Source organism: Rhinopithecus bieti, unplaced genomic scaffold, assembly GCF_001698545.2.
Source record: "Rhinopithecus bieti isolate Rb0 unplaced genomic scaffold, ASM169854v2 scaffold_40368, whole genome shotgun sequence".
Lineage (NCBI taxonomy): Eukaryota > Metazoa > Chordata > Mammalia > Primates > Cercopithecidae > Rhinopithecus > Rhinopithecus bieti.
In genome coordinates this window covers 3,536,802-3,550,697 of record NW_016817546.1, presented here as the reverse complement: position 1 = coordinate 3,550,697, position 13,896 = coordinate 3,536,802, and the positions used below count along the sequence as shown (strand labels likewise).

At 57.2% G+C, this 13,896-nt stretch overlaps 1 protein-coding gene across 3 annotated transcripts in view; it reads right to left on the bottom strand.

Annotated features, from left to right (window-relative positions):
* CHD5 (chromodomain helicase DNA binding protein 5) overlaps positions 1-13,896 on the bottom strand; it is a 77,340-nt gene that overhangs the window by 41,435 nt on the left and 22,009 nt on the right. For all 3 annotated transcript variants that reach the window (XM_017856014.1, XM_017856016.1, XM_017856017.1), the window contains exons 6-16: positions 13,325-13,563; positions 11,092-11,216; positions 9,741-9,864; positions 7,307-7,473; positions 6,914-7,135; positions 4,744-4,950; positions 4,293-4,504; positions 2,105-2,236; positions 1,904-2,012; positions 479-670; positions 193-393 (exon numbers count right to left, since the gene is read on the bottom strand). In XM_017856014.1, coding sequence (XP_017711503.1) covers positions 193-393; positions 479-670; positions 1,904-2,012; positions 2,105-2,236; positions 4,293-4,504; positions 4,744-4,950; positions 6,914-7,135; positions 7,307-7,473; positions 9,741-9,864; positions 11,092-11,216; positions 13,325-13,563 — 1,930 coding nt within the window. The remainder of the gene's footprint in view (positions 1-192; positions 394-478; positions 671-1,903; positions 2,013-2,104; positions 2,237-4,292; positions 4,505-4,743; positions 4,951-6,913; positions 7,136-7,306; positions 7,474-9,740; positions 9,865-11,091; positions 11,217-13,324; positions 13,564-13,896) is intronic.

The following is a 13,896-nucleotide window of genomic DNA, read 5'->3' as shown; positions in this document are numbered from 1 at the left end:
TGTGACACTTTGTTACAGGAGCCCCAGAAAACTGACATGGCGGTAACTCAGCCTCTAGGACAAGTCCTTCAGAGTCTGCCAGCCTCAGTAGCCCTCCCAGGCTGAGGGACCCCAAGGAGGGCAGGGCACCTGTGGTCCCTGAACCAGACCCAGGGTCTTCCTACCGTCCTTCCAAGGATGGCAAGCCCTCACCTTCATACGGAACACCTTCTTCCCACTCCGAATGGCGTTGTCCTCAAAGGAAAACTCGTTCTCCCGGATCACTGAGCGGCTCTCCTTGTCCCCCGTGTAGGTGACCACATAGAAGTCGGGTGCCCACATCTCAAACTCGCGTTCCCAGTTGATGATGGTGGAGAGGGGCGCACTAACCAGGTAGGGTCCCTTGGAGTGGCCCTGGAGAAAGAGGCCAAAGCCGTGAGACCAGCTGCCCTTGGCCAGGACTGGCCACCCCTCCTGGTCACCTGCCCCGCCTGCCCACCTCCTTATAGAGGGAGTAGAGGAACACGATGGTCTGCACCGTCTTGCCCAGACCCATCTCATCGGCCAGGATGGTGTCAGTGCCCTGCGCCCAGGAGAAGCGCAGCCAGTTGAGGCCCTCCAGCTGGTACGGGTGCAGCGTGCCGCCTGTGGAGTCGATGTACCACGGCTGCTTGTCGAACTTGACCGTGGGCTGCAGGGGAGGCAGCAGTTCAGACACACCCTAGATCCTGGGCCACCAGAGTCCACGCTACAGACCTTTGCACATGCAATTCCTTCTGCCTGGAACACTCTTCCCTCTCCTGTCTGTCTTCCTAACTCTTCTCCAGTTCTTGGATGGAACACCTCTTCCTCTAGGAAGCCCTCCCTGACTCCCAGCCTGGCTGAAGTGCTCCCGCAGTGTCCTCCCATGGCAGCGCTGTACTTCTCCTATCAGGGAAATTTCCCAACTGTTGAATTCTCTGACTTTCAGCCCAGGTTGTCATCACCACCTTGGTCCTGCTCACTGCCTCCTCTTGAGCACCATCCAGGGCCTGGGACATGTGGTCACTTACTCACTATTTTTTGGATGAACAACAAAACGAACGTCTATCTGGGGCATTCTCAATGCCCCCAATAACTGGCTCCTCCACTTGATCCAAGCATTTGACATTTGCTTTTTTTTTTTTTTTTTTTTTTGAGACTGAGTCTCTGTTGCCCAGGCTGTAGTGCAGTGGCACGATCATGGCTCACTGCAGCCTCAATTTCCTGGATTCAAGGGATTCTCCTACCTCAGCCTCCCTAGTAGCTGGGACCACAGGCACGGCACCATGCCTGGCTAATTTTTAAATTTTATGTAGAGGTGGGATCTCACTATGTTGCCTCAAACTTCTAGGTTCAAGCGGCCCTCCCACCCCAGCCTCCCACGGTGCTAGGATTACAGGCATGAGCCACCATGCCCAGCCCATTTGCCTCTTGATCCTGCTCAAGGTCACTGGCCCCATGCAGCCCTCCCAATGGACCAGGCCCATCTGCCTTTCCTCGGCATCTGACAGGCGCCTGATAGTCCCAGGCCAGGCCCTCTGTGTTCTGTGGATACCCGCCAAGGGCCCCTAGAAGACAGTGTGTCTTCTGAAACAGATGCCCAGGGCTCAGGGGCCCTCGTCTCCTCAGGGCCAACCCAGGGCCAGGCGCTAGTGGACACCCAGAGAGCTCTGCTGAGTGAGTGGGGTCTCCTCCCAGGTGAGAGTGGTGTGTAAGTAGCGTGTCAGCAGCAGTGCTATGAGGAGCCTTGCAGCTGTCCTAGCCTACGTGGGCATGACACTGTCTGCATAAGCCAAAAGGGCCCAAGGAAACATCCCTTTGAGAACACACACCCCCTGCACATTCAAGTCTGGGGTGGGCAGGCCCTGGCAACCCCACCCACTGCTGCCCCCCCACAACTCACGTCCACAATGGGCGTGTCCGGCGGCTTCTCCTGCTTGTCGTCCCTCAGCTTCTTGCCCTTCTTGAGCAGCCTCTTGGGCAGCCTGGTGTCTTCCCCCAGCATCAGCTCCCTAGGAAAAGGCATAGGATGTAGGTGAGTAAGGCTCAACCCAGGAGCAGACCCCAGCAGCCTGTGCCCAGCAGCCGGATCCCTGCGGCCCACCTGTGGCCCCAGTAGGCCTGCTTGAGGTTGTCGTAGTAGGGGATGTCGATCTCATCGATCTCCCAGGTGCACTGGTCATAGGGCAGGTCTTTCCACTTGATCAGGTAGTGCACATCCCCCTTTTTGTCAAAGCTGCAACACAGTGAACAGATGTGGGTCGCTCAGGGCGCCACAGCACGGGTTTGATGAACCTCCCAGGATGCAGAGCCACTCACACCCAGGGTCGCCTCAGATGCTGGGCCCAGTCAGGACGAGGGGACCAAGGCAGAAGCTCCAGGGAGGTGCAGCGGCTTGCCTGGGGCCACACAGCGAATGAGAGGGGGACGGGGCAGAGCCAGAGAGGTACACGGAGGCCAGCTAACAGAGGAGCAACCAGCCAGCCTCCCGCATCCTGTGCAGCCTCTGTGGCAGGGATGAATCCCATTGGTCACGGGATCTGGATTTTCACAGGAGTTCTGGATTTCTGAGTTGGAAAGTTCTCTTTCCTGCCAATGGACTCAGTTTTCTAACTTAAAATATGGGGAGGACTCGTGCAGTGGCCATGTAGGGTGAGGAGCTGTCTCTGCAAAGTAGATAAGGACGCAATTCCTGCATGTGAGGCAGTCTCCTCCGGGGACACAAGTACCCAGTGGCCAAGCCCAGCAGCACACAGCTTGATTCTGGCCACTGGGAGGGTCCTCAGGGCCTCCCACCCGCCCAGGCTAAGGCAACCAGGCCAGAGGAGTGCTGCAGGGCCGGGCCGGGGCATGGCTACCCCACACAGCAGTGCCGAGGAGGCACACAGACCCGGTGGGCAGCGGCTGCTGCGGGCCTGGGGGCCATAAAGAGAAAGACCAATCCCCGGTTACCACAGAAACCGATGTTTGTTTGTTTTCCAATACATAATTGATTGTTTTGCAGACTGGGGGAATAAATCCAGGGGAGAGTCACCTGTCCCACTTTGGAGCAGAGAGAAAAACTACCATGTATATTTTTAGCATGCAATTTAGTAAAGGTAGAAAACCGTTGGCCATTTCATTGCTGGGCTCAGGTTCCCACAGGAACTGACCCTTGAAGGTCATTCTCAGGAAGGTCTGGGGAGGAAAAACGTGGGTGTCCCATAGTTGAAGGGGTAGCTTTTACAAATTCCGCGCCCCTCCTTCTGAAGACTGCCCACAGCCAGCCTCTGGCAAGCTCCGGTCACCTGTGCAGCAGCCTGTTCCCTACAAGGGCCTCAAAGCCCAGCAGTTGGGAGCCAGGACTGAAATCTGAACATCTGGCTCAGGCTCTTAACCTCTGCTCTCCCCAACAGCTGCCTGAAGCCAGAAGCATTGAGTGGCAGAGGCCACCGATCCTAAGCCCCTCAAAGGCAGAGGCCACGGGGTAGCCAGGTTGGGGAGCATAAGCTCCAAGCTGCCACCACACAGCAGGTACTCTGGGCCCCACCCCAAGGCCCATCTGTCAGCCACCACCAGTTCTCAAGCCCTTAAACTCAAGAATCAGCAGGAGTTCCCATCACCCACCAAATCAAAACCAAAGCCCACGGGCCTCCTGCCTCTGGCTCTTTGTCCCAGCCTCCTGCAGCCTCTGATTGCTAAGGTATCCCCAGGAATTGCCAGACTGCTCCAGGAAGAGCTGCTGCTGGGGCACTGGGGGGTGCAACAGTGGCTAAGAAAGTAGGTCCTGCAGTCAGAAAGCATGGGGTTCAAATCCCAGCTCCACTCCGTGGCTGTGTGATTCTGGCAAGTGACTTCACCTTGCTGTGCCTATTCTCACATCAGTAAAACAGAGGTAAAAGAAAGACGCCTCTCTCCCAGTAGACAGTGCTCAGTACAGCCAGCTACTATTACAAACGTGGGGGAAATGTGGACATACCCCCACACCTCGGGCCTCCCGCGTCCTCAGAACCCTCCTGCTGGTATCAAGCACTAACCCAGCACGAGGGTCCCGACCCCCCAAGGGTGTGAACACGTGTGCATGAGTGTGCAGGCATGCATGGGACGGCCCCTCCAGCAGGTCAGGCAGATCTCCAGCACTGGGAGCCCTAGGCCTCTTCCCTGTGCCCCTGCTGTGCCCACATGTGGTTCTGCACAGCAGCCCCAAAGCAAGGGTCCTGGTGTCCTGCCCTGCACCATTTTACAGAGCAAAGGAGCTGATGCAGCCCAGCCCCAGTGACGGGCAGGGAGGGTAGCCAGCTGCAGGCACACACCTATGGTTCAGGATTCGGTGAACCATCATCCACTCTGGCTTGATGCCGTAGCGGTAGAAGCGCTCCTCCATCTTGGCATACAGGGGGTCCTTGTTCTTCCTCTTCTCGCTCTTGCCGTCCTCATCCCCAGAGCCGTAGTCAAAGGGGGGCGGCTCATCCATGTCATTCTTTCTTTGGTAGTTGCGATACATCACCGTGTGGTACAGCTCCAGCTGCTCACAGACGGGCACGAGCCACAGAAAGGGGATGAGCCATGGCCCTCTGTGTCTCCCTACCCAGCTCCCCTAGCCCCAGCCCAGGTCCCAGGCAGGACAATCCTCCCGCTCAGCACCACCCCAACTCCCAATGGCACCCCTCAGTCAGAGGCGCTTCAGCCCCTTCCCGCCAGCCCGGGAGGGTCCAGGGCTCACCAGGTCCCGGGCCTTGGCACAGTCACCCTGCCGGCACTCACCTGTAGCTCCTTCACCCAGGAGCAGTGCCAGTAGGACAGCCCTGCCCACTTGACAAAGAACTCTCTCTCAGGGATGCCCTCCAGGGGCTTGGGTGGAGGGAGGCTGGGCTCCACATCAGGCCCAGGCAGCCCCACCATGAAGGGGGCAGGGGGCTCCGTCCACCTCCAGTGTAGAATCCTCTGGACTTTGCCCTTCAGTGGGGGGCACTGTGGACAGAGAAGGGTCCCCACGGTGGGGCTCAGCTGCAGGGCCCCGCTCTGAGGCTCCCATGACAGCAGGCTGCCACGCAGGCTCCCTCTCATCAGTGCCACTGTCCCCAGGTCAGAACAGCGCCACCGTGACGCCATGACATCCACCCCGTCCTCAGGAGCCGCATGGGTCATGCACACAGGAGACAGGCAGTGGGGGTCTGGAAGACCACGTGGCCCTTTCACTCAGTGGTAAACTCATTGGCACCCAGAATATCCGAGCCAGGGTAGGTAAGACTGCCATGTGCACATGACAGAGGGGGAAACTGAGGCCCACTCAGCAACGGACAGCAGAGCAGGGAGCAGAATACGAAGTTCTGGACTTCCCCTACCTTAGGTCTTCCCATTGCCCCCTGAAAAGAGGTCACATCATTGTGTGACCCCCAAGCACCCAGGGAGCATGAGCCCCGTGCTGGAGCTCAGGGACACGGCAGCCCCCCATCCGCCATCCCTCACCCGGGGCAGGGCTGCACCCAAGCACTGTGTGTCTAGGCTGGGACAATGAGGCCCCATTTCTGGCAGCCCACAGACACACTGCACGGGCCCTGACCGATGTTAGGGTGACAGTGAGCTGCTGGCTGGCAAAGGTGAGAAATGCAACCGCCACAAACCCCACCATCTGGGCCCTGAGATGGGTGGGAGCAGCCTTGGCCTTCCAAGGAGGCGGTGCTGAGCCTGGCTAGACAGGGTCAGGGGTGACTGATTCGGGGAGACCGCTCTGTTGGGGACAGCAGGTCCCAGCTCTGCTACTATCTGTCCTCGGCAACTTGTCCAAGCCTACTGAGCCTGCTTTCCCATCTGTAAAATGGCCCACCCCTTCCTTCACCTACCAGGTTTGTGGTGCCACATCACACCTGAAGGCACTCTGGAGGTGCAAGGTACACCACACAGCCAGCCTTCCTTTGGCCTTGGTGACAGCAAAGGCCAAGAGGCAGAGAAGGAGGAGGACATGGGAGGCAGGAAAGTCTCCTCCACTGGCTCTAGGGGGAGTGGAAGAGGGGACCCTCCCACCCCCATCCCAACTCCTCAGGGAAGAAGCTGAGAGGAACTCCACTCCTGCCTCCCTCCCATCCCCAGGGCCTTCCATGAATCCTAGGAAAGCACAGAAGGCTGCACCCCTCAAAAGGGTCCTCCCCTGACCCCGACACAGACACAGACATGTATGTGCGCAGATGCACGCACACACACACACACACACAACACAAGCCCAAATGCACACGGGACAGCCCAGGGCTAAAGGCAGCACAGCCCAGGACCTGAGGGGTGGGGGATCTGGCACCGCGGGGTGCAGGGCAGACAGCTCAGAGCAAGGGGCCTTCCGATGTCTACTGTGATTGGGGGGTGAGGGATGGGGGTGCCCCTCTTCCTGCAGAAACTGATGCTCTGGCCCTAGGACCCTCCTACCCTCTCCCTATCCCCAGCCTCGGAAAAGGAGCCAGGTCTGGGGTGGCTCCAGGGACCTGAATCTGAGGGGACAGTTTGGCCCTTGTGTGGCCTTAGGCAGGTCACTCTGCTTCCCTGAGCCTCAGTTTTCTCATCTGAAAAGGAAATAACAAAATGCGTGGTGCCAGAATATTCAGTAATGTTAAAGGACACTATGATGGATGTGGAGTCCTTGCAGAACACGTGGTCACTGAACAGTGGTCGTGGTATTGGCATGATCACCACAGACCTGCCTGCCTTTCCCTAACACTCATGCCTCGCGTCTCTAGGGGGGGTCAGACGCGGAGCGGGACGCCAGGAAGCTAGAGTGGGCGTGGCCTCGAGCGGCGTGGGCGGAGCTTTGCGGGATCGGCTACCGAGGCGGGTCCGGAGCCGGCAGGGGCAGGGCCTTTTGAGGAGGGCAGACCTTCCCCCTGGGGGCGGGGCCTGTTCCTGGGGTGGGGCGGGGCGTCCGGCGCAGGGCGGGCGGAACACTCACAGTACAGCGCGGGCAGAGCCATTCACCGTTTGGGATCTCGGGCAGCGGCGGGTTGAGGCAATGCAGGTGGTAGGAGGAGGGGCAGGCATCGCAGCAGAGCAGCTCGCCCCCGTCCTTGCACACGCGGCAGAACTCCATGTGATCGTCCTCCTCCTCCTCGCAGCCGCCCTCCTCCTCTTCGTCGTCGTCGTCCTTCGGCTCCCACTGGATCCCCTCCTTCTCCTGGGGGAGGAGGCCAGGTGGAGGCACCCTGGGAGGGGTCCCCGCTGCACCAGGGCTCGACTCCCTCCCTCCCCCACAGCATCTCCCCGCATTCTGCCCCCAAATGAGGGCACAGGGGTGGGGGAGCCAGGCGTGGCCCCGCTCCCAGCCCGGGGCTCTGCCAAGGCTTACACAGTGGGGGCAGCTCCACTTGCCCTCTGGAGCCTTCTCCAGCTCTGGGTCCAGGCACACGAGATGGTAGGCCCTCGGGCAGGTGTCGCACAGGATGATCTCCCCACCTTGCTGGCACACCTCACAGTAATCCTGGTGGTCTGTCTCATAGCCGTCACCATCATCAACTAAGGTAGGGGAGAGGCAGTCATGGAAGGCCTCATCTGCACTCCCAGAACACAACCAACTGCACCGCCCCAGGCCAGACAGGCACAGAGTAGATGCATGGATAGGTGGGTGGGTGAGTGGACTGATGGTTGAGGTTGTAAAAGGGTGAGGAGATAGAAGATGGATAAAAGGAAAGAAGGAAGGAAGGGTAAGAGAGTGGGTGGATGGGTAGAAATATGAATGGATAGATGGATGGATGGACAAATGGATGGATGGATGGACAAATGGATGGATGGACTGATGGATGGACAAATGGATGGATGGACTGATGGATGAACAAAATGGATGGATGGACTGATGGATGAACAAATGGATGGATGGATGGAGAGATGGATAATGAATGAACAAATGGATGGATGGATGGATGGACAAATGGATAGACAGATGGATAGAGAGATGGATGATGAATGGACAAATGGATAGATGGATGATGAATGATGAATAGACAAATGGATGGATGAGAATGGACAAATGGATGGATGAACAAATGGATGGATGGATGGATGGATGGATGGATGGATGGATGGAAAAATGGATGGATGGATGGATGGATGGATGGATGGAAAAATGGATGGATGATGGATGGACAAATGGATGGATGATGGATGAACAAATGGATGGATGGATGGATGGATGGATGGATGGATGGAAAAATGGATGGATGGATGGATGGATGGATGGATGGATGGATGGAAAAATGGATGGATGGATGGATGGATGGATGGATGGAAAAATGGATGGATGATGGATGGACAAATGGATGGATGATGGATGAACAAATGGATGGATGGATGGATGGATGGATGGATGGATGGAAAAATGGATGGATGGATGGATGGATGGATGGATGGATGGATGGAAAAATGGATGGATGGATGGATGGATGGATGGATGGAAAAATGGATGGATGATGGATGGACAAATGGATGGATGATGGATGAACAAATGGATGGATGGATGGATGGATGGATGGATGGATGGAAAAATGGATGGATGGATGGATGGATGGATGGATGGATGGATGGAAAAATGGATGGATAGATGGATGGATGGATGGATGATGAATGGACAAATGGATGGACGGATGATGAACAGACAAATGGATGGATGGATGGATGAACAAATGGATGGATAATGGATGGACAAATGGATAGATGATGGATGGATGGACAAATGGATAGGTGGATGGATGATGGATGGATGGATGGACAAATGGATGGATAGATGGATGGATGGATGGACAAATGGATGGATAATAGATGGACAAATGGAAGGATGATGGATGCATGAATGGATGGATAGATGGACAAATGGATGGATGGACAAATAGATGGATGGGTGGACAAAAGAATGGATGGATGGATGAATGAACAAACGGATGGATGGGTAGACAAATGGATGATGGATGGATAGATGGGTAGACAGATGGATGGATGGTGGATGAACAAATGAATGGCTAATGGATGGACAAATGAATGGATAATGGATGGACAAATGGATGGATGATGGATGGATGGACAAATGGATGGATGATGGATGGATGGACAAATGGATGGATGATGGATGGATGGACAAATGGATGGATGGATGGATGGGATGGATGGATGAACAAACGGATGGATGGATGGATGGACAAAAGGATGGATGGATGGATGGATGGATGGAAGGGCAAGTGGATGGATGGGTGATGGGATGATGGGTGGATGGATGGACAAAGGATGAATGAATAGATGGATGGATGGATGGATGGTGGATGGATGATGGATGATGGATGAATGGCTGGATGGATGAGGGATGGATGGACAAAAAGAAGGACCTGAAGGAAAGAGGGAGAGGGAGGGATGGGAAGGAAGGTGAGGGGACAGATGGGTGTTAAGTGAGTGGGGGGTGACTGAATAGAGGATGGTGATGAGATGAAGCACTTCCCTCTCCGGTCACCACACTGCTAAGGCAAATACCCTGGGGAGGCTCCCACCATAGGTTCCATGTTCTTTCCTCACTGGGACAGGATGCCCCTCCCCAGACAGTAGAGACCAGGGCCATGTGGGAAACACAGGGGTCCCACCTGGCCGAGACAATGAGGATGCCCTTCCCCTGCTTCCTGCGGGGAGGTTCCATGCCCCACACACCCACCCCGCAGGCCGAGAACCCTCCAGATGGGGAGTCCTACTAGTGCCCCCCTACGTCCACCCAGCAGGCCAAGAACTCTCCGGAAGGGGAGTCATACTCCTCTTCTTCTTGCGCCTCCTCTTGCTCTTCTTGCCCAGGGCTGCAGAGCACTCGGAGCGCACGGAGGCACTGTGGATGCTGGCGCTGTCGAAGTCCGACTCCTCCCTCTCATCTTCTTCACTCTACAGGGGAAGACAAGGTCCTGTGATCCCAGGGCCTCACCCAGAAGGCTTCGCTGGCCTGGGCAGTGTGGGGTGGGACAAAGCACAGAAGAGGCTCTGGAGACACAGTACTCTCTGCAATTCGCCTCAGCCCCCCACACAGCTGAAAACCTCACATTACAGCCTACCTGTCCAGCCCGATGTCCCACCACCCACCCAGAGCCCTGCTCTCCAGCCTCAGACACTTCCCACAATTTCCACCTCTGAACAGCTCCCCAGGCCCTGCCCTCCATCCTGCCAAACTCCTAAACATCCTTCAAGGGGCAGCCCTAGGGACACCTCCTCCAAGGAGTCTTCCCAGATCTCTCCTTTACTGGACCTATCGTGACTGCCTGTGTGCCAGGTCTGGCCTGTCCCGTCTGACTGGTACATCACGGACTCTCCACCAGCAAACATGCCTGCCAGCTGACAAGTGCTATAGGACCATGGCCCGCCATGGCTGAGCAGAGGGCCTGGCACACAGTAGGTGCTCAATAAATATCTGCTAAGCTGAACTGGACCATCAGCTCCAGGGTGGGCCATACCTTCTCTCCACGCTCCCCTCCAGACCTGACACTGGCTTCTGCCAAGGGGCAGGGAAAGAGCTTCCAACTCCACCCCACTGCAGGGTGGGGGTGAGGTAAGGGAGGCAGCTACCTATGGGGGTGAGGAGGGTGAATGCCCCTCACACTCACAGAGAAAGGGGGGCCCCAAGGTTGAGTAAGACCTGGGCTTAGCATCTGAGCCTAGGCCCAGAGCTGGCCCTGAGGACAGGAGGAGGTAACTGGGACTCCAGCCAGCCTGATCCTGCCCATATGCCACTTCTCTAGGGTCCAGCCCCATCCAACTACTCCCCCGAGAGCAGACCTGGGCGCTGGGCAGCCAGGCCCCACCAGGACAGATTCCTCCACCTGCTGCCCAAATGGAGCTACAGCTGTGGACAGCAGGAGGGTGAGCTCCCAGCTCAGGAGGGTGAGCCAGGGGGAGCACTCGCTGCCCAGAGTCCAAGTCAGAAGGGTCCTCATCACACAAATGGAGAAACTGAGGTCCAGTACATCTGCACGTAGACTGGAAGGAGAGTAGGGGAGGGGTGCAACCTGCCCCAGCTAGTTTGTAATGAACTGAAGGCCCTCGCCTGGCCCCTGCGTGCTCACATGCAGACACACATGCTGCAAACGCACACACAAGTGCACACACGCACACACTTACTGAGGAGCCTTTCTTCCTCTTGTTGCTGATCCCTCCAAAGCGGAACTTGAGCCCGGCCATCTTTTTCCCTTTGCCCTTTTTCTTCCCATCTTTGGAGCCTTTGATCTTCTTCCTCACTCCAGGCCCTGAAAAACAGCGGTAATGATAGCCAACCACTGCCACCACTGATGGCCTGCTTCCTGCCATCATCTCACTGAGCTCCCGGTTACACAATAAGGAAAGGGTCATTTCTACCATCACCCCTTTTCAGACGAGATGCCTTTAGCTTGGAGAGGTGAAGCCCTTGCTTAAAATCACACAGTAAATGAGGCAAAAACCAGACGACGGCTCTGACCAGAGGCTGCTCCGACCACCTTGCTGCACCTCGTCCATGACCCACAGAAAAGTGGCTGTCTTGGGAGGAGCCCCTATACTGTCCCCAACCACCGAAAGGAGGCACCAGCCATCCCCCACAGCCAGCAGGGCCACTGAAGGCACAGCCACCCACCTGTGGTCCATGCCTGAGCCCCCAAAGGATGTCCTGGGGCCAAAAGGCCTTTGCCCACCTGCTAGCCAGGTAATGTTGGTCCCACCCAAGACTGCCCCACCTCTGCCAGTCAACCGCAGCAAGGGCCAGCAGGGTTGAGGCTGTTTTTATGGAGCTGGCCACAGGGCAATTAGCTACCCGGGGAGTAATGACCCGGGAAGGAAGGGGGGCCTGGAGGCAGGGATGCACACCCCACAGAGGCAGCCTCTCCCCAGGCCCTCCTCTGGCCACACCACACACAGGGACGTGGAGCTAGGAGCCCAGCTGCACCCTCCATGGCGCCATGGAAAATCTATTTCAATTTTCCAAGCTCTGAATAGGCAGCTCATGGAATCAATAGCTCAGCAGCTGAAGCCCGAGAGGAAACAAGAAAACAAGGCAGGCTGGGCCTACAGCGGCGGGCCGGGAGCCCCTCCCGGGATCCTGATGGCCCAGACACAGCAAGACAGGGAACAGACTCTGACCCCTGTCACTTCGCCCGCCAGCCTCCCTTCAAAGACTTGGCGTGGTGGTATCAGACACAGCACTCCAGAAACTAAAGCTCCTTGGGGCTGAAAGAAGGGATCCCCAGAGCCCCCTCAGCCCCTTCCATCAAAACCCAAATCAGCAGGACACGGTGGTTCATGCCTGCAAGCCCAGCACTTTGGGAGGCTGAGGTGGGCGGATCACCTGAGGTCAGGAGTTCCAAGACCAGCCTGGCCAACACGGCGAAACCCCGTCTCTACTAAAAATACAAAAAATTAGCCAGGTGTGGTGGTGCACTCCTGTAATCCTAGCTACTCAGGAGGCTGAGGCAGGAAAATTACTTGACCCCAGAAGGCGGAGGTTGCAGTGAGCAGAGATCGTGCCACTGTACTCCAGCCTGGACGACAGAGTGAGAGTCTGTCAAAAAAAAAAAAAAATCAGGGCACCCAGGAAAGCTGAGATGCAGGTGACTGACAGCCCCTGGGGAGATCAATGTCCCCAGCCTCCAAGAGGCCAGAAACCCCCACCCAGAAACCTCCCTCCCCAGGGCCTTCAAGTCACAGGGGGCCTCTGCTGTCCCCATCCTCCCCACCCAGACGCCCAGCCACTGAGGCAGAATTTGGATCTCGACCTCCTTCCAGGCCTGTCCCAGAACAGCCTCCCTGGGAAGCCAGACCTGGCCATGCCCAGTCCCTCCAACTCCTGCCTGCTTCCCCGATCCTAAAGCTGGAGAGGCAGGGCCTCCATGCTCCACGCTGGCCGAGGGCCTGGAGAACAACCCTGCACACAGTGGGTGTGCAGACAAGAGGGAGAGACGGGCTCAACTGGGGCCTCCTCCTCCTCCCCAGGAACAGCACAGGCTGAAACCCAAGAGCCTGCCAACTCTCAGAAACCGGGGCTGGAGTGGCTCCACTCTGTGTACCTCTGTTCTTGCCCTCCCTCCAGGCCCACGTCAGGGGCACCTCCTGGCTGGCCAGGCTCAAACCTCCCAAACCTCTGCCCACATCATCACCTCTGCTTCTCCACCAGCCCCAAAAGGTAGTCAGGCACAAAAGAGGCGAGGGATGCTGCCTCACTGCTGAGAAAGGACCAAGCAATCCAAGGTCACACAGGCACAGAGCCATCGATAAGGAGCACCCCAGTTGCCCCTCCCTGCCCACGTCTGCCCTGTGGTTTCTCCTATAGGGTCTGAGGGGGATCTCTTCCCAGCGGGACTAGGTGCCCACTCACCCCCAGCCTCACCTTTGCCCTCCTTGGTCTTGGCTTTGCGGATAAGCACAGGCTGGGGCACCTGCGGGGGGCTGACAGCTAGCGGAGGGGAGATGGTGACTGTCTCTACAGCCGCAGCCACTGCCGCCGCCGCAGCTGCTGCTGAGCTGCCCTTGAAGGGATTGTTGGCGCTGAACTCCCGCCACTTGGCACCCAGGACGGTCATCATTTTGGACATGGGAATCTTCGGGTTCTTCTTGGCAATGAGTGGCCTGTGGGGGAAGAGGCAGGAGGGTGAGGGCAGGGCCAGGTGAGATGAGAGGCCCACCCTAACCCCGGCAGGACCCACCCCTCTGCCACGCATGCGATCTATGGCAGCAACCCCAGGTTCCAGATTAGAGAAACTATGCGGGAAACCCACTGACCACAGCCCACCCCAAAACACCCCACTTCCTGTCCACACCCACAGCCCACCCCAAAACACCCCTGCTTCCTGTCCACACCCACAGCCCACCCCAAAACACCCCGCTTCCTGGCCACACCCACAGCCCACCCCCAGAACACCCCCGCTTCCTGTCCACACAGTTGGTGATTTTCTCATCGGG